General features: G+C 42.2%; 1 protein-coding gene across 1 annotated transcript in view; it reads right to left on the bottom strand.

Moving 5' to 3' along the window:
- The window catches only part of LOC142935707 (disks large-associated protein 1-like), a 75,801-nt gene extending 56,780 nt beyond the window's left edge, over positions 1–19,021 (bottom strand). Inside the window, exons 1-3 of the mRNA XM_076080015.1 lie at positions 18,274–19,021; positions 17,606–18,237; positions 7,853–8,067 (exon numbers count right to left, since the gene is read on the bottom strand). Coding sequence (XP_075936130.1) covers positions 7,853–8,067; positions 17,606–18,237; positions 18,274–19,021 — 1,595 coding nt within the window. The remainder of the gene's footprint in view (positions 1–7,852; positions 8,068–17,605; positions 18,238–18,273) is intronic.
- Positions 19,022–24,346: the final 5,325 nt, after the last annotated feature.

Below are 24,346 nucleotides of genomic sequence, written 5' to 3'. Positions count from 1 at the left end.
GCCCTCCTCAAAGTCACCAACGATCTCCTCCTCTCCTCAGACGCTGGTCACCTCAACATTCTCATCCTCCTCGACCTCACTGCAGCTTTTGACACCATCCACCACAACATCCTTCTCTCCCGCCTCGAATCCTCCCTCAATATCACCGGAACTGTTCTCTCCTGGCTTAAATCATATCTTACAAACAGACAACAGTTCATCAGTATCAACGACTGCACCTCCTCCACTGCCCCTCTGTCTCAAGGCGTCCCCCAGGGTTCGGTGCTTGGTCCTCTTCTGGTCATCCTCTACTTGCTCCCTCTTGGTAATATCATACGTCAACATGGTCTTCACTTCCACTGCTACGCCGATGATGTCCAGCTCTACATCTCCACAAAGGCCATTACCACTGCTACTCACTCCACTCTGACCAACTGCCTCACTGACATTAAATCATGGATGCAAACCAACTTCCTCAAACTCAAATGTGATAAATCTGACATGATCATCATCGGTCCCAAATCCCTCATTAAAACCAGTCACAACTTCTCCTCACCATCGACAACTCCACTCTGTCTCCCTCCCCACACATCCGCAACCTCGGAGTCATGTTTGACAGCAACCTCTCCTTTGAACACCACGTCAAACAAATCACCAGAACTGCCTTTTTCCACTTAAAAAACATGGCCCGTCTCCGCCCATCACTCTCCTTATCTGCTGCTGAAACTTTGGTCCACACCTTCATCACCTCCAGAATCGACTACTGCAACAGTATTCTTCATGGCACAACATCCAAAATCCTAAATAAACTCCAGTACAGCCAGAACTCTGCTGCTCGCCTGCTCACCCACTCCCGTGATCACATCACCCCTGTTCTCCAGATTCTCCACTGGCTCCCCATCCAACAACGAATCCAATACAAAGTCCTTCTCCTCACTCATGAAGCCCTCCATCATCAGGCCCCCTCCTACCTCACCGACCTGCTCCACCACCACACTCCATCCCTTCGGCTCCGCTCCTCTGATGCCTCCTGTCCCTTCCACTCAGGACCAAGTACCGGACATGGACAGAGCCTTCTCCATAGCTGCCCCCTCCCTCTGGAACTCCCTCCCCAAACACATCCGAGACTGCACTGACCTTTCCATATTCTTTTTTTTTTAAACTTTTTATTTATTTATTTTTTTCAGTTGCTGTTGCACTGAACAAAAAACGCGACAAAACATCGTTAATGACAAAAAACAAACAAATAGACATAAAAATGAAAAATTAAAAATTAAAAAAATTAAAAAATAAATAAAAGGGGGGTTACCATTCACTCTTAACAAACATTGTTCTATTCTTTTCAGGTCACCTGAGAGCACTACTCATCTTTTCCTTTGTAAACAGTCCATTTTCTCCAGCGTTGATCATGGATCCCTGCTTTGATCCTTAGAAAAAGAGTCAATTTTTCCATAGAATATATTTCCTCCACAATGTCCAGCCACTGTCCTGGACTTGGAGGGTAACTTTTCAACCAGCTCCTTGTGATGGCATTTTTACAAGCGAGTGTCAGGATCAGGAAAGAGGTAGAAGTCCTTTTTTTGAATTATGTCGCCAGGTATCATTCCCAGGTACACAATCCGGGGGTCCCTAGGAATCTTGTAGCCTAGAATCTCCTCCAGAGTCTGAATAACTCTGTCCCAGAATGCTTGTATTTTTATAGTACATGTCCAGAAAATGTGTGTGGTTAGCATTCATCTGTCCACACTGTCTCCAGCATGGCTGCTCTTTACCCAACTGTTTATGTTTTATGTGCGGTGTAATAAAAAAGCGGATTAAGTTCTTCCAACCGAATTCCCTCCATCTTCTAGAGCTGGTGGATGTTTGTTGCGTTCTACACATGGAATGCCAATCACTCTTCGACAGTTTAATGTTCAGTTATACTTCCCATTTCAGTTTTACATATAGTGTGTTTCTTCCGTTTCGTTTTTGTAAACTACTGTACAGTTTGGAAACCAACTTTGAGGGGGTTTGTTTGTATGCACCTGTCAACACTTCAATCACTTCATTACCTTCTGATGAAATTCCTTTTTTAATTTCTGTAGAAATGTCTTAGCTGTAAATATCTAAACAGGTCCCCATTTTCTAAATTAAATTCTCTTTTGAGTTTTTCAAAAGTTTTAAAAGTTTTTCCCTCTATGAGTGTACATACCGCTGTTATCCCTTTTTCTCTCCAGCATACAAAAGTATTATCTATCAGTCCAGGTCTAAACCTGGGGGTCTGAGATGGCCAAATCAGAAGTTTACTGTCTCCTTCCAGTTTGTATTTTTTGACTATCTCATTCCAAATTTTCAGTGAATCTTCTAAGATGGAATTTTCTCCCTTTTGGTCTGTATATTCTTTTCCACCTAGCCTGGCCTGAGGTTGAGATTGACCCAGATTTAGCTCAATGTGTTTCCATCCGGCTTGATACGTCGGGGAGCACCAATAAACAATGTACCTCAATTGGGCCATGTAGTAGTATTCTTTGAGATTTGGCAGTGCTAGTCCTCCGTTTTCTTTGTCAATTTGGAGTGTCTTAAATGTGACCCTTGGCCTTGCTCCTGCCCAGATAAACCGGGATATCTGTTTGTCCCATGCTGTAAACTGAGATTCTGGGATTCTGACTGGTAGTGATAAGAAGAGGTAGAGCAACCTTGGCAGTACATTCATTTTCACCACCTCAATTCTTGAACTAAAGTCCAGTACTAGTGTTGACCATTTTGTTATATCTTTCTGTATCCTATCGTTTATTATATTGTAGTTTGTTTCATATATTTTATTCATTTCCTGAGTGATTAGCACTCCCAAGTATTTTATTGATTTTTCTTCCCACTTCAGTTTATATTTCTGCCTAATTGCCTTACTTGGTACATAGTTAAGAGAGAGTACCTGTGTTTTTGTAATGTTCAGTTTATAGCCCGACATCCGACCATAGTCAGCCAAAATTGTCATAAATTTGGGAATTGTTGAGTTGGGATTTTGGAGATAGGTAATAATGTCATCTGCAAAAAGTCCTATTATATGTTCCTCCTTTGCTATATTGATCCCTTTCAGCTCTTTGTTTTGTCTGATAGCCTGAGCCAGAGGCTCTATGAATATTGCAAAGAGGGAGGGGCTAAGGCAGCAACCCTGGCGAGTGCCTCTAAACAGCTTAAAACTACCTGTCAGATGGCCATTGATCTTTAGTCTAGCGGTTGGGTCTCTATATAAAGATTGTATGCACCTAATGAATTGGTTATTAAAATCCAGCCTCTCTAACACTCTGTACAGAAAAGACCAGCTGACTCTATCAAACGCCTTTTCCGCATCGAGACTGACCAGAGCTACACTTAGATGTTGTTTGTTAGCCTGTTCTATAATGTGTAAGGTTCGTCTGATGTTATCCTGTGTTTGTCGACCTTTTATAAACCCTGTCTGATCTTCATTTATTAATTCGGGTAGAAAGTGTTCAATTATTTTTGAGATTATAGATGTAAACAGTTTATAATCTACATTCAATATAGAAATTGGATGGTAAAATGCACAACATTCTTTATTTTTACCTTCTTTTGGGATGACTGATATCACGGCCTCTTTCCATGATGGTGGTGCCTCAGCTTTGCTGAGTGTCCAATTTAAGGATTCTAGCAATACAGGGGCGAGGTCTTCTTTAAAGATTTTGTACCATTCATTCGGAAAACCGTCACCTTTCCATATTCAAATCACAAATCAAAACCCACATAATCAGAACTGCTTTTAATGTGTGACCGATATTATGTGTTTTATGTTTTTAGTGTTTAGCTTTTTATGATGATTTTAATGTAAAGTGTCTTTGAGTACTCTTAAAAGCGCTCAATAAATAAAATGTATTATTATTATTATTATTATCGGTGGTGATGATGTTGATGATAATAATACCAACAAACACTATTTATGTAGTCACTAAACTTACCTTTCAGTTATATTATATTTCCATTTATTTATTCCTCCTCATCCTCCTCCTCCCTCTTCTCCTCGCATACCTGCTCATTCCTCTCGTCACAGCTATTTCGTTCGACATCTTTGTCCATATACATTAATTATTATGTTTATTTAGTCCCTAGGAAAACATTTGCATTTTCTTTTATGAAATATGACACAAAAAATAACCTTTTTTTATCATAGTGTGAAGCGTGCCTTTAAAAAAAAGGCACGCAACGTGTCAATCAAACATATGGTTTGGATGTGGCAGTGTCAAAAATAACAAAATGAGGAGTAGAAAGTTATTTAAATGGTATTAATTTAAATATCGAATACCTAACATCTTTGAGAACATGTCTTAGCCTCCCAACTGTGAAGACAATCGACTCGCATACAGGTTAACAGCAGCTGAGCTAGCATTATGCTAGCTACGCCAATGAAATGTTGGAGTAGAAATAGGTTTTTAAAATGATCTCAGTGGTTCATTCCAAATGCTCTGATCACTTCCTCTTGTTTTCCCACAACTGCCTTGTTCCGAGTTTATATTTCAATGTGCACTATGACCTCAGAGCCACTGTAGTGAGTGGAGCCACATTTACTAAATCTGACATATTAATACATACAGTATGAAAGTTAAATGTTATGTAAATGATACATATAGTTTAGCTGTATAGTAACAGTTGTCCTTCTTAAATAACAATGACAATCTCTTTGAGTTTCTAAAAGCTAAGTTGTTATTACCACACAGTAAAGGACTAACTGAAGTCTCGTCATTCTGTAAATGAATCATGGTCATGTTTAAGCAAACTATGAGTAGAATGTGTGGGATTTAATCATTGATTGTGTGTGTATGCAATTTAGGATGAATACCAATTTTCTTCAGCGCATATTTAGCACTTCTCCCACACACACTTCTATAATGAGCACTCAGCATTTTTGGCCATAACATTATGCATGTAGTTTCTATTACCATGGTCTCTGGAAGCATCAACAATATGATGATATGTTATTAGAGGGAGTGGAGAGTATGGAAGCCCTGAGAGGAGAGTGAGAAAAAAGCTATTGATGAAACAGATGAAAACAGTTGTGTCAGGAGAAACTTTTTCTTTTCAGTATAGTTTGTCCAAGTGTTCATTGTTGTAATTTGATCCTTTTAGCTTTTAGTCTTATTGAGACTCTCTATTGGGTAGAGGTGCAACTCAGCCTATTGTGGCTGGAATGAGTATGACAACAATAAACACTGATTCAGACCAAACTAATAATAAAGAAAATGACTGACAAAATGATTTTGAATTGACCTGTTTTTACATATTAAAAAAAAAAAAAAAAATTCTTTCTTTTCATCTTTTGTCCTTTACATGTTTTCCCACCTGTTTCACAGATGAAAACAAAAAGAGATTAATGAAGTGTGTTTTACAACGTGTTACAGCCCATTAGTGTCTAGAAAAGGAGGGGGGGGGGGGGTAGGCTGTCTTCCACACAGCTAGTGTACATTTCATCTGCACCCGAGGTTGGGATCAGTCCACGTTTTAAATTTAAATTAAACGAGCCCTCAAAAGCCTCTACATGATGATTTTAAGACAGCGGAGGCCAGTCCATACATGAACAGAGAGAGAGAGAGAAAGAGAGAACGAGAGAGTGTCACAGTTCAGCTCCACACCCTCCTCACTCTACTTGTCAGTCACTCCCTCCTCATCAGTCTAAACTCCCTTCACCTGTTCACTCACCTGCCTCTGATCAGTAATCAAGCCCCTATATAGACTCCTGCCTCCCAGACACATTTGCCAGATTGTTCTTCGGTTTTCCATGCCAGACTCTCCAGCACGCTCTCACAGACTGATCCCCTGTTACCGACCCTGCCTGCCCCTGTTCTACCCGCCTTGCCTGACTCCCGGTAAACCCACCAGCCTTCTGATCCTGACTCTGATTAACCCTGCCTGCTGTATCTGGAAGTTTGCAATAAAGCCAAAGATCCCTGGAATCTGGTGTGTTGCATTTGGGTCCATATACAACCCGTTACAGAGAGGGAAAGAGAGAGAGACGGCAGAGCGGTCGTCCCTTGACTACTCACTGTAATTACTCTCACTATTTAGAGAGCTGTGAAAGCTTAATTAGGCGATGGTGATATTTCTGTCTCCCTGCTGTAGATCAGAGTGGAGATCTCTCCTCTCTCAGGGGCAGACTCTCTGAGCCTACCTTCAGCAGCTGTATCAGGGCCACAAGATGTTACGTTGCTTCACTAAAAGAATAAAGATGTGAATTGGAGAATAGGATTGGGTTCAGCCCTTTTAGACTGCCAACACACTGTAATGGACAACAAATAAATATCAGTTTCAGCCCCCAAAAAACCCTGGTTTAAATTGAAATTCTGCCAATGTTTTTTTACAACTTGAAAATACAAGTTTTCAGGTGGCAAAATGAGGCATTACACTGGTTAGCATGGCTGTGTTCTGGCAAGAATCAAAAATGAAGAAGAAAAGAGAAAATACAGTAAGAATTGAGGATTACTCAGTTTGTGATATATGATGCTGGGACCAGCTCATCCACAACAGTAACTCTGGTCAGAGGGTGGACGCAGACACAGAGAAGAGTTCACCTTGTTTTATCTAGTTTTGGCTGATGGCAGCAATACAGACCAATCCTCACCATATGCATGAATTATGAATGTCCATGGAAAATTAACATAACTGTGAATGTGTTTTACCTCACGAACGCATTCTCTGTATAGTGACAAGGGTTCTGTAGTGCACTGATGGTTACGGATATAACCCCTGTTCTAACCTGAATAACACTAGGACCCTGGGCCAGCCGAAGGGGGTGCCTGACTGCAATAACAACATAAAAATCAGTATTTATGGAACTATTAAGGAATTTACAGGAATAGTACAGGGTCTCTGCAGATACAGACACCTCCACACACTTCTGAGACGTTTGATGCATATCTGATGTGAACCTCGGCAGTCAGTAAATTCATACAGTATACATGCTTGCTGCAAAGAGAACATGTTCTTTGCCTGCCAGTTTGGCAGCGGTTGGAGGATACGACGTCAACTTCGGGAGCTCAATGTACTCCGTCCCTTTTAAGAAAGACTGCTCGTAATACATCAGAACCAAAATGGCCGTGAATTGGCTCGAAAAGGAAATACAAATCCAAGGAGAAAAACAAATAACAGCTTTGTCCTTTCAAAAGTGAGCCTACTAAAAACGTATTTGAGCAAAACAACAAAATAATAAGAGTGTTTAATAGTGTTTAATATGTATTAAACACATGCATGGTAAAAAAAGCTAAAAAAACAGAGTCTATGGACCTAAACTCCAGAGAGCGTCCATGGACCTAAACTCCAGAGAGCGTCCATGGACCTAAACTCCAGAGAGCGTCCATGGACCTAAACTCCAGAGAGCGTCCATGGACCTAAACCCCAGAGAGCGTCCATGGACCTAAACCCCAGAGAGAGTCCATGGGGTTTTGTCAAGAGGAAGATCAGACCCAACAATGCAGACGAGCTGAAGGCCCCTATCAAAGCAACCGGGGCTTCCATAACACCTCAGCAGTAATTCGTGCAAAAGGAGCCCCGACCAAGTATTGCGTGCATACTGTATATACTGTACATGGACAGACTTTTCAGTTGGCCAACATTTCTGTATTAAAAATCCTTTTTTAAATCGGTCTTATGTAATATTCTAATTTTCTGAGATACTGAATTTGGGTTTTTTATTAGCTGTAAGCCATAATCATCAAAATTCAAAGAAATAAACGCTTGAAATATATCACCTTGTGTGTAATGAATCTATATAATATACGAGTTTCACTTTTTGAATTGAATTACTGAAATAAATGAACTTTTCGATGATATTCTAATTCATTGAGATGCACCTGTAAATGTGACAAAAAGGACAGAAAGAAAATCTTACTGTAAAGTGGTCATCTCAGTCAGCGATGGCTGCGTGGCTTTCAGGTAGCTGGCCCGGCGGGCCTGCATCTTGGGGGAGGGTTTGGGACTGCCGTCAGAGTCCCCACTGTCGTCCTCGGCCATGGCTTTGACGTAGCTTCCGCTCCTCATCCTCCGACAGGGGATGTCGTCCTCCTTCCCCAGCGGGGAGAAGCCGCTCCACTCGTCCTGTGGCACCTGGCGACCGGACGGAGGGGACAGAGGAACACCGTCAGGGGGATCCACTCCGCTGCTGTCTGAGTCCCAGCTACCAAAGTGGCAAGCTAAACTGTCCTGATGGTACATGGACGCTAAGAAAACAGAGCTTAACATGCCGCACAACAACAGACGGGACACTCGGCGAGATCGAGCATCCAAAAACAAATACTGGACTAAACTGATGGCTTGCATTTCTATTAATCCATCACTCAGCGCACACACACACATCCATTCACAGCTCTCACACTGCTGTGGTGCAGTCTGTTGGCTAATTAGCATGGAGCAGTGCGTGTATGTGCTTTGAGTCAGTCTAAAATTTCTCTCTGGCTAATTCATACATCTGCTTTCCAGGACTGTGTCCATACATGAGCACAGGAGGGTGCCTAATGTGTGTGTGTGTGTGTGTGTGTGTGTGTGTGTGTGAGCATTCATGTGTTAGGATGAGTGTGTGTGTGTACAGTATGTGTCTGCACTGATCTGACCCCGGGGTCTGTCTGTTAATTGAGAAAGACTTGTCAGATACCGACTGTGCAGTTATAGACACATGAAGTGAACAGACTTACGAATGAACATAAAGATATAGAAGCAACACTTACGCAGGTTCGTAGAATCACAAAAAGAGGTAAAGAGATTATACAGGATGTTCATGTTTTTCAGAAGTGACTTAAAGACTTGGTTCACTCAATTTTCTTCCCTCGTGGCCCTGAAGCCCCTACAGGCAAGCGAGAAAAGATTTGATGATCCATTTTTTAAGTGTGATCTAAATAGTTTTCTCTTTTTTGGATAAAGATTGAAGGGACAGAGGCAAACATCTAAAATAGCTGTTTCCTCCAACCTGCAGTGCTATTTTTCATGGAGCTAGATGGTACTCGGCTTGTGGTGCTTGAAGCACGAAAAAGTCAAGAGCAACGTCTCTTTCCAGATATCACGACCCGATTACTCAAGATAATCCACAGATCCTGTTGTGAGCAGTTTGATGTAGGAACTGAATTAGCTCCAACATATTGGAGAGGCAAACATCTCTACGGCCGATGTCTCCAACATTTGGCAACTCGCACCAAACCATCTCTTGATAAATAGCACTACAGGTAAGAGGAAACATTATGTATTTTACATTTTGGGGTGAACTGTCACTTTAAGAACATTCCTTCATTGTACGTTTCTTGTCTGTGAAACAGGTGGGGAAAAGTTTTGGCAAGTGGCTTCTTTCTTTGGGGTCAGGACCAGTGTTGTTGTAATACTCATTTTGGCCACAAGATGCTGAAGCGCACCACCCTATATTCTCCATGAGGCTGAAATCATTCATGTTTCCTTCCGGGTGAGTTTTAATTGACACAATGTTCCGGTATCGGTGTGATGGCAATTAAGCTTTTGGGGGAAACCTTTATTCACAGCTGAGATTTAAATACGTTATGTAGAAAAATGATCCTGGCAAGACGTTCTTCACCGAGCAATACATTTTTTCCCCACCTGGTTCAAGTGTGTAAAAATAAGGTAAAACATTTGTTCACCTGTTCTTGATTCATAAACACAGAAGAGAAAACTATTTCGATCAGACCACCATTGATTTTGTATTTATCTTACTCTCTCGCCTCTCGGGGCTTCTGTATGATCCATCCAGTCACATTCTTTTAAAACACCAACAAAACGACTTTCTGTTTGCTTGGTAGTTATAATACTGTCCAACAATCTCAGGTAATAATGTTGATAGTTATAGTTATGTAGAAATGCTACATTAAAACCTCAAAATAAAATAGCAAGACAACAATGAGAGACCAGTGCAGTAGCTCTACACTGTGTGTAGTCTGGGTCTCATATTCTGTCTGAAGGAGGAAACACAACGATACGCAGAGAACACAGCAAGAGAAAGGACCCGATATAGAAACACATCGGAGGCCTGCGCTGTGAGGGCAGCTCACTGATGTAATTGGCTAATAACTACTTTCGTATAATAACTGTTCTCTATAAGTTTGACATGGACACCAATGAAATGTCCAAATAAAAAGTAAGGAACATATACACTACGTTATAAATGTCACAGTGCCTCCAATATCAAATGTGAAAAATAGATAATAGCAATAAAATACAAGTATATGAAATATGTTAAGTCACTGATATTATAGTCACTATACTGTACGGTTAAGACCCTATAAGAATATTATGGGGATATTATGCAGGAGATGAAATTATTAATTAAAAACAAAAATAATAATGTGCTGATTTTGAAATTGTTTATTATGGTCTATTACATGCGTTTCTCCTAACAGTTGAACCAGAAAAGATTCAAAATGATTTATACAGAGTGTTGGTTTTGTTTTTTCTTTCCAACATAACATGGAAGATAACGACGTCCAAACAGCAGAGCGGTGGCTCATACAGCTACAGGCTGCAGTCCTGCGTTACCGTAGCTTTCTCTCAGCACAGGTGGAACTAATAGCTGTAATGAGACTCTATAATAAGCCATGACAGAGGGCCAGCAGGCTCAACACCAGGATCCTGGAACTGGCACACCTTTGGGATCGGCAGCCATTATTAATGTTATTAACCTACACCCGTGTGTGACAAGTCCAAATGTAAGGCGAGACAAGGGTCTTTAACAAATGCTCCTCCAGATGTTTAAGACTAAGTTAAAGGGTAACTTTGGTGTTTCAACCGTGACACTATTTTCCCATGTTTTTGTGTCTAAGTGACTAATGTGGACAATGAGTTTTGGAGTTTGTTCAGTATCGAGCATGCAGTTATGCCGAGTGAAGCCAAGGCAGAAAATGACTCTACTTCTCTCTTGATTTATTACCTCAGTAAACATTGTAAACATGAGTTTATGGTCTCAATCTCTAGTTTCAAGTCTTCTTCAATACAGCATGATGTTCATTTAGTACATTATGGTCCATTTAGAGTCAAACAGACCATAAAGCAGAGTATGCTTTAGGGCGGGGCTACTGTGATTGACAGGTCGCTGCCGCTACCAGAGACGTATACAGCGTCTCTACACCACTCCTCTGCAAGTTGGCGAGGGCAATATGGCCAAACTCGGCAGTCCACAAACCAATGGGTGACGTCACGATGATTACGTCCACTTCTTATATACAGTCTGTGGTATCGAGTGAGGACGCTGCAGCTCAGGACCATTCCGCACCGTCAATGTACGGCCACCAAAAGTCCTTGTTTTCCTACTTACAGGCTCAGATTGTTATTATATATATATACAGTATATATTAGTTTCTGACATTATGCAACGAACCCTACAGAAAAAGAAAAGCTCTTTCTTAACCTTTCCTTCGACCTTGTTACTGGTGTCCAACCAAGTCTCGCCCTGAGAAGTCTAGTTCAGAAATCTGGCGAGATGCCATGGCATGAAAAATCTTTTGGATAACACTAATCTATACTTTCTGTACTCCAACACAACAAACTCTAACAACACTGGCACTCTTCTGTCTAACTATGACTCACGTCTTTCAACAACAAGTCACCTCTGCTGACATTTCAGAAGGAGACCCCTCCATGAGCGAGACTTGGTTAGACACAAAAACAAACAGACGGCATCAAGCAGAAGGTAAAGAAGAAGGTGTTATTTCTCTGTAGGGTTCTTTCCGTCATGTTGCAAGACATAAAAACAATCTGAGCCTCAACAAGGCTGCTGAACTGACACTTTACTGATAATAATAACACATGTTAAGCTGTGATCAAGCTACATTATGTCTGTATATGTAGCACAGTCCATACATATAACCCCCACCGCAGATCAGTAGTTTTAATTAGCGTGTTTGTGCGAGCTGGAGACTGTAGAGGCCAGTGTGAGAGATGGACAGAAAATGACAGACAGACAGACAGTATCTCTCTCTCTGACGTCAAAGAGACACAAATGAGCAGTTTGGCTATAAAAAGCGAATGCGGGGAAAGGACCAGCTGCAGTGGCATCAGCAGCGCCTCTCACCCACGCACGGGCCTCACTTCCACTGCAGCTCACTGATGGTTCTACTGTGATGGCTGAGGAGTGGAGCTGCTTGCTATGGTTCACTCTGCCATTCTGATGCTGTCTGTTCAAACGTTTTGAGGTGTAAGACATCTGCCTGCCCGTGTTTTAAGAAATAAGTCAGTGAGACATCTTAGTGACGGCGTGTGTACAGTACATCCAGTACATCCACCGTGTGTTTTACATTACAGGCTGCAGATCGTTTCCTTGGCAACGCTGGGCTGTTTTGATGGCTTCAGGCAGCAGCATCAGAAATAAGAGGTACAGCACCGTAACAGCTGCGCTGGCGAGATGCTGAAGATAATCATTTTGCAGTAAAACAAACAGAGCCGAGGGGGGAACGGGGACAGCTCTAATGTTCTTGCTTTGACACGATTGATACAGCTCCCCGTGTTCCGTTCGCCACAATCAAAGGCCATGATATTGTTTGAAAGGGAAATGTCGTGGCTTTAATGCTTAGCTTTCTGAATTTGTACTCTCAGGCTCGTCTTTGTGCTCCAGCTTTTAAAAAGAAATCCTGAAAGCCTCTCAGTCTGAAAGCACTGTTTACTGAAATCAAACTCACCAGCAGTCTAATCTGCAGAAACAACCGTCATCTGTGTTGTATTTGGACTAAACTCAATGGGCCTTTTCCACACTCAACAGTTAATGACTGCATATGTGAGAACATGTCCACAGAGCCTGTTGTCCTATCTGTGTCCACCTCATCAGAGCTTATCAGTGCCTCTAGACATATACAGTGATTGAGGATTATATCGCCCACTCCAAATGAAGACGAATTCAGCAAATGGATCTCACATCGACGTGACATTTTTTGAAATATTTGTAAAAAAACGAATAAAAAGGTTCTCTCTCTAGCTCTTCATTTTGTTAGCTGAGGCTCTGACCAAAAAAATAAGCTCTTTGCTTCACAGACATTCAAAAATGGAACAAAAAGTGTACTTTCCCGTTGTGTCCCCGCTCCTGGCATGATTGCAGTATTATTGAATAATAAATGTCTGTATCACAGTTAATAAATGAGTCACACTGCTGCTTGTTGAGACTGACAGCAGGCAAAGAGACAGAGCGAGTGTGAGCCAGTCTCTCTGTCTCTTGCCCACTCAGGTCTACTGGATCCTGAAATAGACACTTCTGATGATCCGTCCCATCAGCTGGGGTCAGATGAGCGGCAGTATGTGCCTCTCACGCAGTAGCATACCAGAGGTAACCAGTGGTTTCGCTAAAAGATAACTAACCAACAATCTGAGCAGAAATGAAGCTTTGGCTGCCGCTCTGCATTGAGCTCATTGTGGCCACAGCTGATAACTCCATCCCAACCGACGGCAGTGTAGCACCCACCCTGCAGGTAAACACTGTTAGCTCTATCAGCGCTGTTTGCATTGTTAGCGCTGGTAGCTGTGAGCTGTTGTCTCCGCCGTCGCCATGTTGAGAGCCGTGTGGAGGCAATAGTACATGCTCTGTCTGGTATTTAGCACCTTCAACGACTGGTTCTCTCTGCAGCTGAGATGAAGATAAGCTCCAGGCCGTGTTTTACTGTACGTATGTGGCATAGTCATTTCAATGTTGACTCTTGTGTTGGTAATGCGAATGTATGTAATGCATATGTGCTGTACAATAATTAGTAATCACACACACACACACACACACACACACACACACACACACACACACACACACACACACACACACACACACATTCAACAAAAGATAATCACACACAGCACAGTAAGAAACAACTACAACAAAGAAACAACAGCAGCAGGTGTTGGGGAGGCTGTTTAACTTACTACACACTGGAACGAGTCAAACTACATTCCCCATTTGATTTCTCAGTATTTCCCAGATATAGAGTGTATTCAGAGTGGCCACTGAAATAGATTCAGTCTGTACTGTCAATGGTCATTATAGAAACATTTGGTAGTTCAGTCAGAAATAACTCAAAGTCACAGATTCAGTTGACACATAATATTATAATAACATTTTGTTTGCTGAGCAGCCTAACAATTGTGCATAATCTGACAGTGAGATGAACATCTTTAAAATGTTGATTAAATAAGTATCGGACACATTGAAATAACAGCTACTTACTTTTACCCACTGTATTTTTCATGAGTGGTGGCAGTCAATACTGTTGAGATTAAACCTGATCGTACTGTGTAATGACTTTAATGGGAGTTGGATTACTGAAACAGACGTGACGAGATCAGCTGAAGGATCTACTGATGTTTTGCGTGTATCATTGAGGTCTAACTGACTTTAGAGAGCATTTCCAAATAGATTCATCAAGCGTTTGCATATTTTTGTTCAAGTGTTTTAAATATTGCATTGTTTACATCCATGTTGACGAGCTGCATTCTTCGTCTTCTTGTTGCATATCTTGGTGTGTTCTGTTGGAAGCCTTGTAATCACTGTTACAAGTTTCCTCAATCTGAAGAACACAATTTGGGCTCCTCTATTAAAGGGAATGCTAATAAACCCTATTCAAATTTAGTTGAACTACCGCTGAAATGCCAAACATATCCAAACCCGTCTACCTTCCATATGCAGTAAAACGCCTCCCCAACACTTATCCCAACACAGCACTTCAAAGGACAGCACAGCACAGCAAGACAAAGAAAAAGAGGCGAGATAACTGGTAGAGAGGCAGGAAGGGAAGCACTACTAAATAAAAAATGAAGTCTATAAACAGGAGGATGCCGTTCTTCATGGGTTCATGTCATAAACCTAGCATTCAGAGAGTAAGGCTGGTACTGGCTCTGCACTTACTGCTCTCTTCAATTCAAAAGGAGGAAAGAGGTGGAAGAGGAGAAGGAAGAGGGAGGCTCCCCAAACCAAGAGGAAGTAAAAAGGGGTGGAGGTGGGTTGGAGGGTGGCTGGGGGGGGAGTTGGGTGAGTGAAGGAAAGGCGGGAGGGGTCGGGGGGTGGGGTTTCCTATAGAGATCAGAGTAGTAGACTGGTGGTGGGGAGCAATGTTCCCTCTCAGGCTGTGGACGCACTACAACATTTGTATATCAGCACACGCTAACACATGTTGAGCAGATCATCTCTTAGTGTCGTGTATAAATAAGCCATAGTTACGTTAGATACTTGGAAACTCAGATTATTGCACGGTTCAACGCCACTGCAGGTTGTTTTCAGTTTAGTTATCTGTGAGGCCTTTATGTGGTTCAAGAGATTAGTCATTCAGTTTTTTTGTTACACTTTTTTTTATCAAGGTCTCTGTCTCTTTGATATATTTGACTCGACTAGACAATTCCAGGCAATGTTCCAAATCACTGAGCATGACTTTTTGCATCAAAATGTTTCCATTCAATCGCTGAGCGACTCTTAACGTCCCGGAGGAAGTGGAAGTTAGAGCGTCTTTAGTTTCTGTTTCTGGCGTTTACAAAAATGTGATGCAACCAAATGAGTGGGGAGCCGGTGACGGAAACGGTTGAGATTCAGCAATGTACTCCTTTCATCCCTCGTCCTCCTGATCTAAAGACAGGTGAGGGAGGTGTGTGTGCGGAGCCACAGTCCTCTGTAGCTTCGTATCACGCTGAACTTTAAGCCCGCCGATCTTTTAGCTGTCCGATAGAACGCAAAGGATTTGATTGAAATGTGAGGAGCATTTGCAACAGAAGAATTTAGCATTCCATAATCCATGTAACTTTTTCGACAAAGGCAAAAAAAGCGAGCGTAGAAACATTTTTGCGCAACTGAGGAAGTTTTGTTGAATTTTGCCGTTGCCTAATGCGACACTTGCACATCATAATATGTGAATGGGAACACGGCTAATGCGATGACATTATTTGATTTGTCACATCAAACATTTACTGTGTCAAATCTGTCTCGATTGTGTTGTACAATGTGTTGGTATCTGTGCTTTATAACACTAGTTGTCTGAGTGGTCGGTCCAAACGCATTGACACATTATTCCTTCATTTAAAATACAAAGTAACGGTGGAGACACATCAGTCCAGTTTTCCACGACATGGGATTATTATTGTGTACCAAGCTAATTGTTCCAAGTTATAGTAATAATTAAAAGCAAGGTGAAAAGAGACTCTTCATTCAGTTCAGAATCTGCTGTTCTTAGAAAGCTAACCTTGAGGTTACTCTTTTAACACATCATCCAACAATATCCTAGTTAGAGATGAAATTATTAGATGATTCATTCATTAGTCGTTTAACAAAAAAAGATCATATAAAACTATTTGGATGAATAATTAAAGCTAGGGTTGGTAATCTTCAAAAATATTTTGTTATATTTGTTGAAGTTCTCTTCATCACGAGAGCAATCAATAAATCAAATCCTCTGACAAAAAGGACCAAAAACATCCGGTATCTGTGGCTGTCACAGGACAGTAAAAAGCCCATCCAATCATTTCATTTGGCCCCAATTAGGTAGTCCTGAAGGAACGGGCTGTCAGTGTTGCAGACTCTGTAACTTTCTTGCTGGATTTAGCATCTTCTGGAGCTAGGCCTGCTAGCTACTTTCATTGGAAAATAGTTGGCAACTCTGGGCTGGATTTTCAGGACAAGTTTTGCGTAATCTTGATAGTTTCTCAAGATTTCCAACCCTAGCTTTAATCATTTCAGTTTTGTTTGTTTTTCAACAAAAATGCCAAATATCCTCAGTTTCCAGCTCCTGAACAGCCAGTATTTGTTGATTGTAAAATTAAATATCTTTGGAGTTTGGACAGTTGGGTCGTACAAAACAAACAATTTGATGACATCACCTTGTGCCTCAGGCACAAGGTGATGTCATCAAGGTGATGTCATCAAGGTGATTTCCTGAGGTGATGCCTCAGGAAATTGTGAAGTGCAATTTATCAATGTCGTCTGATATTTTGTAAATCAAAGGATCAATTCATCGATTCATGGAAAAACTAGGCAGCATAATAGTTAAATAACACAAATAATTGTTAGTTGCAGCCCTAATTGATATAACTACTATCTGCTAAAGATCATTTTAATTTTAATTAAATGATTTTGGTACATTTAATGAAATATTTCTAAGATCCAAGGATCCAATGCTGGAATTGAAAGAACCCTGCAAATATATTGTTGTATGTATAATATACTGTATATATTCTTTTTTTTCTTGTATTTTATCAGAATGGCTGAAATCTTTCTGTAAATTGATGAATGTAAGATGGAATCATGCCTAAAACCCTCTTATTACCGGTTCTAGTGTGTCCCCAGCCTTAGCCAGTGACATCCAGTCATGGTTTCCTGCCATGTAAATCTGCAGTTGTCATTCCAACCATACACTAAAGCTGCAGTTTTGTTAGAGAAGACCCTGGACTTTGACCCGGAGCAGCCCACAGAACTGGGATGCACATCCATGGTCTCTTGTAAGGGTTGTCATGTAAAGCTGCATAAAGGGGCTTTACAAGTGTTTGGTAGGACTGAAAACCTGGAGAGTCACAAGACTGGACACCACTGACTTAAAGGAAACATTGGTGAGGAAAGTAAGTTGTGGATAAAAGGGAAGCAAAAAGAGGGGGGAGGAGAGTGAATCGACTGGTTTTGGATGGGAGTCAGGGAGGAATTAGTTACCTGTAAGAAATGGCAAGAGAGCTCCTGCTGCTGACTGCCCTTAGATTTGACTAGAGCTCTATCTAGGTTTAGGTTACCGGATCCTGCGCTGGCTCGAAGCTGGTTGTGGCTGCTGTTGTTGGTGTAGACCTCTCTGGCCCTGCTCACCGTTAGGCTTGATGACCATGCCCCTTTCTTCACAAGGGGCCCGTCCACAAGGCCCAGAGACATCAAGGGGCCACTTCCTCCAACGATACCGCCACCGCTGTTATTGCTGCTACCACTAACTGGCACACATGCCGACGACGCTGCATACTTCACATCGTTGTTGCTCCGGGAGGCTTTGAGTGCAGAGTGGTGGTGCGTGTGGCCATGGTGTGTGTGGGTGTGGTTGTGTGTGTGCTCATTGAGTGTGCCGTAAGGGTCCATCATGAAGTATTGCTGGGACTGCGAGGAGGAGAGACTGGGGAGGGGAGTCTGGGGGAACTTGTCGTGGCTGTTGCCGGGGTACCGGCCCATTGTCATGGCGATGGGTGATGGGGAAATGGAGGGTGAGGGTGAGGGCGGAGGTTGGTGGTGGTGAGGGTGGTAGAGACACAGCTCCCGTTCCAGATTGTCATCTGAGCTCCAATACCCGGAGCCTGGAGCAGACGCTGAGCCGTGGAGCTGGAGGTGGTGGTGGTGGTGGCTTCGATGCTTGGGCTCCGCAGATCGACAGCGCTCGCGGCTCTTGCTGCGCTTCCGCTGGCGCATTCCCACCGGTGGAGTCTCACCCTCCGGGCTGGCCCTTGAACCACCACCACCACCTCCTCCTCCACCACCACCACCATTAACACTCCCGTTATTGGCCCCCTTGGAGGACTGTGTGTGGTGTGGCCCCTCCAATGAATGTGACTTGGTGAAGAGTTTTTGGACTGAGTGGACCAGGTGGCGAATTCTCCCTGGGCTGTCATTGTTGTTGTGTTGGGCTCCCATTCCCCCACTGTGGGCCAGCACTCCGCGTTTGTACTGCAGTGTGTGGTAGCCATCTCTGGAGAACGATGGCTGGCGCTCAAATGGGTCCGCAAAGTTTGCTGGTACCCGGGTGGGCATTTTGCCCCCATAGCCTCCTCCACCTCCTCCTCCTCCTCCTCCCCCTACATATGGTACCATGGCCATACACTCATCCTTTACCTCAGGATGGTGGGATGAGGAGGTGGAGTGGCACCTCCTTGGGAAGGTTCCGTATGGGACGATGCTGTTGCTGTCAGAGGGGTACGGGTTACGCTGAGCGTTGTAGTAGGACAGCTCCGCTTGATGCGGCATGGGAATGGGCACAGGCATGTCATTCTGACTGATTAAATATGGCTTGCGGTCAACATGGTGACCCAGTAGATCATACGATGGTTCATAGGAGACCACGTGATGGTGACTCCGACTACTGGACAGGCCTTTCATGACAGGGGGAAAGGATGGGTGGATGGAAAGAGGAATGGTATGGATGAGAGATGCCAGGTAGGCCTGTGACCAGAGAAGGGCTGCAGAAGACTGTCCCTGAGAGGAGAGCTGCAGACTCTGGAAGACAGGAAGAGAGAGGAACAACAAGAAAAGGTTAATCCAAGGCAACAAGTCAGACAAAAACAGTCCATGACAGTGACAAGCCCTGTGGGTTTAATTAAATCATATTAGTGTTGTAGATGTTAAGACCTTTCAACTTTTGACCTTTAATTATAGCATCCCCATGCGCCCCACAGTCCTTTATTAATGGAACCAAGGTTTGTCCCCATGCCTCCCTTCAGATTTTGATGATCCTTTTTGTTCCGATAGTCCATGCTTAGCATTTTAGGTGCAGTGCGCTGCTGCAAAGCACCTTGAGAGCAACTTGGATTTCGGTGTCTAGCTCATGGACACTTCAACATGCGGACAGTAGGATCCAGCCAACCTTGTGGTGAAAGGACGATCCGCCCTCCCCCCTGAGCCACAGCCTCCCAAAAAGTAAACCATTTAAGCAGGGACAAACATTTTGTGATACGAGACAAGATAAGGTGTTAGATTGTTGTCTTTTGCTAGTTTTAAATGTTGCATTACAGTAAAGTAATGTTATTGTATGAACTTACCAGACTGTTCTAGCTTTTCCTAATATTTCCCTATACCCATTTATCAGTTATTTATTAAAAATGTCATTGTTTTAATATTTTAAGTATTTTTTTAAAACCTAGACTTATCACTTCATTTTGATTTTGGATTCATTCATCTCTCAATCTAGCTATGGTGCTGCTTATTGTGTGAAGGATCGCGTGAGTGGGATCCCAGAATACATTGGGTGAGAGGAAGGTAAACCCTAAACAGGTTGCCAGTCTGTCACACATTGGCAAAATAACATTCACATTCACACCTACTGCCATTTCACCTAAACCTTGCGTTTTTGCGCCGTTGGAGGAAACCAGAGCAACCAGAGCGAAACCACAAAGACACATGAAGAACATGCAAACTCCACCAAGAAAAGCTCGGGGATTTGAACCTATGCTGTGCCAGTGCTAACCCTATTATGAGTTGAAATCAAACTTCTGTGCGGCATGATGTCAGCAGAATAGAAAATACACAGTGGTTACAGTTAGTGTGTGCTGGAGGCTCGTCTTTTCTCAAGTGTTCCCAATGAGGAGAGAGAGTATACAGCCAATTAGAGAAAGAGCGCTGCACCCAGCATCTTTATTTTTCAGAGCACACCAACTCCTTTGGTGTGGCTGTTCCGAGAACTGTTCAGAAAAGTATTAGTGTTGTCCCTGTCACTCCTTTTCAGGCGACTCTCAAGTTGGTGCTCATCGTGAAAAAACAATGTCAAACAAATAGATTGCAGACCAATTAGATAATAAAAAGCAGAGGGACGATGCTAGTGTAGCATTCAACGGCAGTTAGAGTGGTCATAGAATCAAAACTTACGTGCAGCGGGTGCGCTTTTTTTATTTGCTGCATGGACCTTGTCGGCCTTGATTATATCATCACCTTTAGTGTCGCCCACAATGGCCTTCATTGGTTTGCCTAATGAAGGCCTAACTTCATTTGTCCCTGCTGTTTAATACAACCGACAGGAACATTTCCTAAATTAGCATTTAGCGCCCCCTACCGGTGGCAGGACATCAAAGCGCCCTCATACCTAAGCTTAAGTTTAAACATGTGGTTAACGTTGTGAAATGTTCGCAGTTTGGTTAGGTTTGGGCAATAAAACTACTAGAATGGGTTTTGGCAAGAAAACTACTTGGTTGGGTTTAGGAAAATGTCATGGTTTGGGTTCAAATAAGTACGTTTGTAACATAACTTAAGTTACATACGACAGTTAAACTATGCCACGTAAGTGAAGTAAATCCAGTATACTACTTAAGATAGTACAAAATAACTCAATGTTGACTTTTGGTTTGGCACAGGACACAAACAGCAGTTTACTGGTCCTGTGTTTGCTTGACCCATCCATCCACCCGAATCTAATTTTCTACGAGGATTTAGTCACACTTCATACTGGCACCTAATATACTGGCTGCTTGTATGAACGACCTATGGGGTCGTTTTTTGAATAGGACAGTCTCAAAATGATGATCACAGACTTAAACCAATCCATGAACGGGGCAGTCGAGTAGTGTCATGTTGCACTAAACAGGGTGATGAAACACAGACGAACAAAGACATCTGCATTTTTCAAACACGCCGTCTGGCATCAGTGTTTCTGTTGGTTGGTCGTGCACCTTCACATGGTCAAAGCTGAATACAGGAGAATTCTGATCCACAGGTCTGCTGGAGCTGACTGCTTGGATCGGCCTGCTGTTTGAGCTGAATGAAAGATGGAGGCAATGTTCCTCGGCGAAAGTGTAATGTGACCATATCTCATATATAATCAGCTGAAATCCCACACACAAGGGCTCCGAGTGGTCCAGCTGGTAACCAATAACAAGCCGTTGGGCAACACCAAAAGAAGAAGTAGGGGGTTGATTCAAGAACTGGAACCACTAAATCTAAACATAAACACAGGCAGCTAAGGGACGATGACTAATACACATGAATGTCCTTTTTCTTTTCTACTCAGTGGACGAGACCAACCCATCCAATCAGCTTGCACTTTTAGTGCAGGTATGAGTTTAGTAAGAAGTCCTCTCACTCGGATCTTAAATAACTGTGAGTTCACATCTCAGGCTACAGGGTTCTGACTGCTCGCGAGGCAGTTTCATCACAGATGAACAGCCATGCAGGGCCACAGTGTTGATGCGTGTGCTGCATGGATGTGAGTGCACTCGCACTCTTGCATTTGCGGCAGTCTTGTGGGAAAGGTGGGTGCGTGTGCATGTCTGTGAGAGTTTTGTCTGTCCTACTTGCCCCATGACACCACTGCTTAACACAACCTGACAGCTCCACTGGTAGAAGGGCTAACACGCTACAGTAACTCCCAGTGAGCTTAGGTAAGCCACACTCTCACACACACACACACGCTTTTCTAGTCGCTGATCTCCGATAATGTTACATTGTAAACATGTAATTGACAGGACAGCTAATAACGTTAGCAGCACCGCTAATGGTCAACAAACAAAGGTTCTGTTAAGTTACATTATGATGCGTTCACACTCTGCTCAGTGAAGATAAGTATTGGGCAAAGGTAAATTGTAACGTTATCATGATGTGATTATAAAAAAAATTATTAAAACAACTTATGACATTTGTTTTAATCCATAAATATACAATATTTGATTTCCTTATCAGTTGAATTGTGTATTTTTATGAAGAAAAAAACACAATACAAACAAAGTAAAAGGATAACATTTACAATTGTTGATGGTTTACTGACTTCAGAACGCTTGAAATTATTTTCAGGACAGTTGCAAAAAAAACAATTACATTGTCCGGAGCCTTGTAGACCACCTGCTATAATGAAACAACAAAGGGATCTGGATCTGTACATATAGATTATCAATGATCAGCTGTTAGTATCGGCGGCAAAAAAACATGATCAGGGATCGATAAGAGTTATATTTGCTCAATGTTTTTTCCTTTTGTGCTGATCCGATCTGTGATCCGATCTGTCGCACCACTACTGTTATGTCATCACTGGTTACGTCAAATCGGTACAATACAGTACAAGGTCAGACAACTGTATTTCAATTTGTAACCAATCTAGTGGCGTGGTATTTCTTAGCTGGGGAAAGTGACTTCCTGAAATATCTGCAACATGACGTTTTTAAACTTTGCACTTCAGACGTACATTTAGCGTCTGTATGAGACGCACCATCGTCATTATAAGAGGTCAGAGCAACTTACGTAGTATAAAGAGAGAGAAAGACGTAGACTTTCACCCAGGAGACCGCTGTTCGTATCCTCTGACTTTTTACTGAATGAGAGAGTGATGTACATCCATGTTTGTTGCTGTCAAGGTCATGGCTTAATGTCAGTCAAAAGAGATGCGATAGAGTCCCTGACAGCCTTTGTTGCACATGTGTGGGAAAATTATCAATTTATTTATGAATCCTTACCGCTAACGACTAAAACCAAATCGACCGTAGACAGTAAAAACATGGAAGTACAGTAGCATCTATATCATGATTACCCAGAGAACCACTACTCACTACTACTACTTTTTTCATAGAGAATAAAAGGACATGAAATATAGCGGCCACAGGCTTAAGATACGTCTCATTCACTGAACGTATATAATGAGTAGTGTCAATGAACGCTTCTCTTCTTTCCATTAATGTTGCCTTAGATGTGAGAGAACCCTGGATTAAACACTGGATGTGTGTTCTTTGGATAATTATGGGTTGGGAGTCCTGATTTACTCAATGAAAAGACATTGTACTCACTACACTGTGTCTAAAAATAAAACGCAACTGAATCGAGGGAGGAAGTGATTCACTTCAAATGATGCGTTAGTGAAGTCAGACATTACTGTACAAGGACTAAAATAACGGGGTCTTAAACACAGCCTTTTTTTCTACTAGCACCAATATACATCTGATTACATCAAAGAGGACTTATGAAAAGGACCAGAGCAAATATAAAGTATGAGTAGATGGAGGCGAGTCATTTACAATCTGAATGAAGGTATTCCCAGTACTTAAGAGGGAATTATACAATAGGTGAGCTATGAGAGTGAGGTGAAAAGATCTCAAGGTAACATTCTCTCGTCTGTAAGTACAGAGCTGGGGCAGGACAAGATTAGCCTAGCCTAGCATGAAAATGGAGGAGAAATGATGAATTGTCATCTTTAAAATTCTGTGTGTGTGTGTGTGTGTGGGGGGGGGGGGGGGGGGGGTTCAGATTAAACAAACATAGAGTCAAAGAGCTTTAAAGGGTTTGGTCGGTGTTTTATCGAGCTTTAGAGAGCAAACAGAGGATCACACTGTCCCAGAGATTTTAACTACCAGCAACAACAACAATGATAATAAATTATTATTATTATTATTAGCATTATTGGCATACTGGCATTATTGTTATTTTCTTACCATTTTTATCATTATCATATTATAATCATTATTATTAGCATTATTATTATCATAAATTAAATTGTTATAGCGTTTCTCAAGAACTCAAAGTCGTACAAAGTACACGATCCCTCACTGACTTCCCACCAGGAACAGAGGGAACATGCTCCTCCTCCTACTGCAAACGTTTGTTGTTGTTGTTCTGTCATGTTGAATAACTCTTTTGGGCAGCAACTGGATCATCAGTGAAATGATCCTCTATGGGCCCTATTTAAAAGATGTATAGCACATGGTCAAAGTGCATGGCGTTTTCTGCTGCCTTAAG

Source organism: Anarhichas minor, unplaced genomic scaffold (genome assembly GCF_050575085.1).
Source record: "Anarhichas minor isolate MPS153535 unplaced genomic scaffold, ASM5057508v1 ptg000006l, whole genome shotgun sequence".
Lineage (NCBI taxonomy): Eukaryota > Metazoa > Chordata > Actinopteri > Perciformes > Anarhichadidae > Anarhichas > Anarhichas minor.
This window is presented reverse-complemented; position numbering and strand designations above follow the sequence as displayed.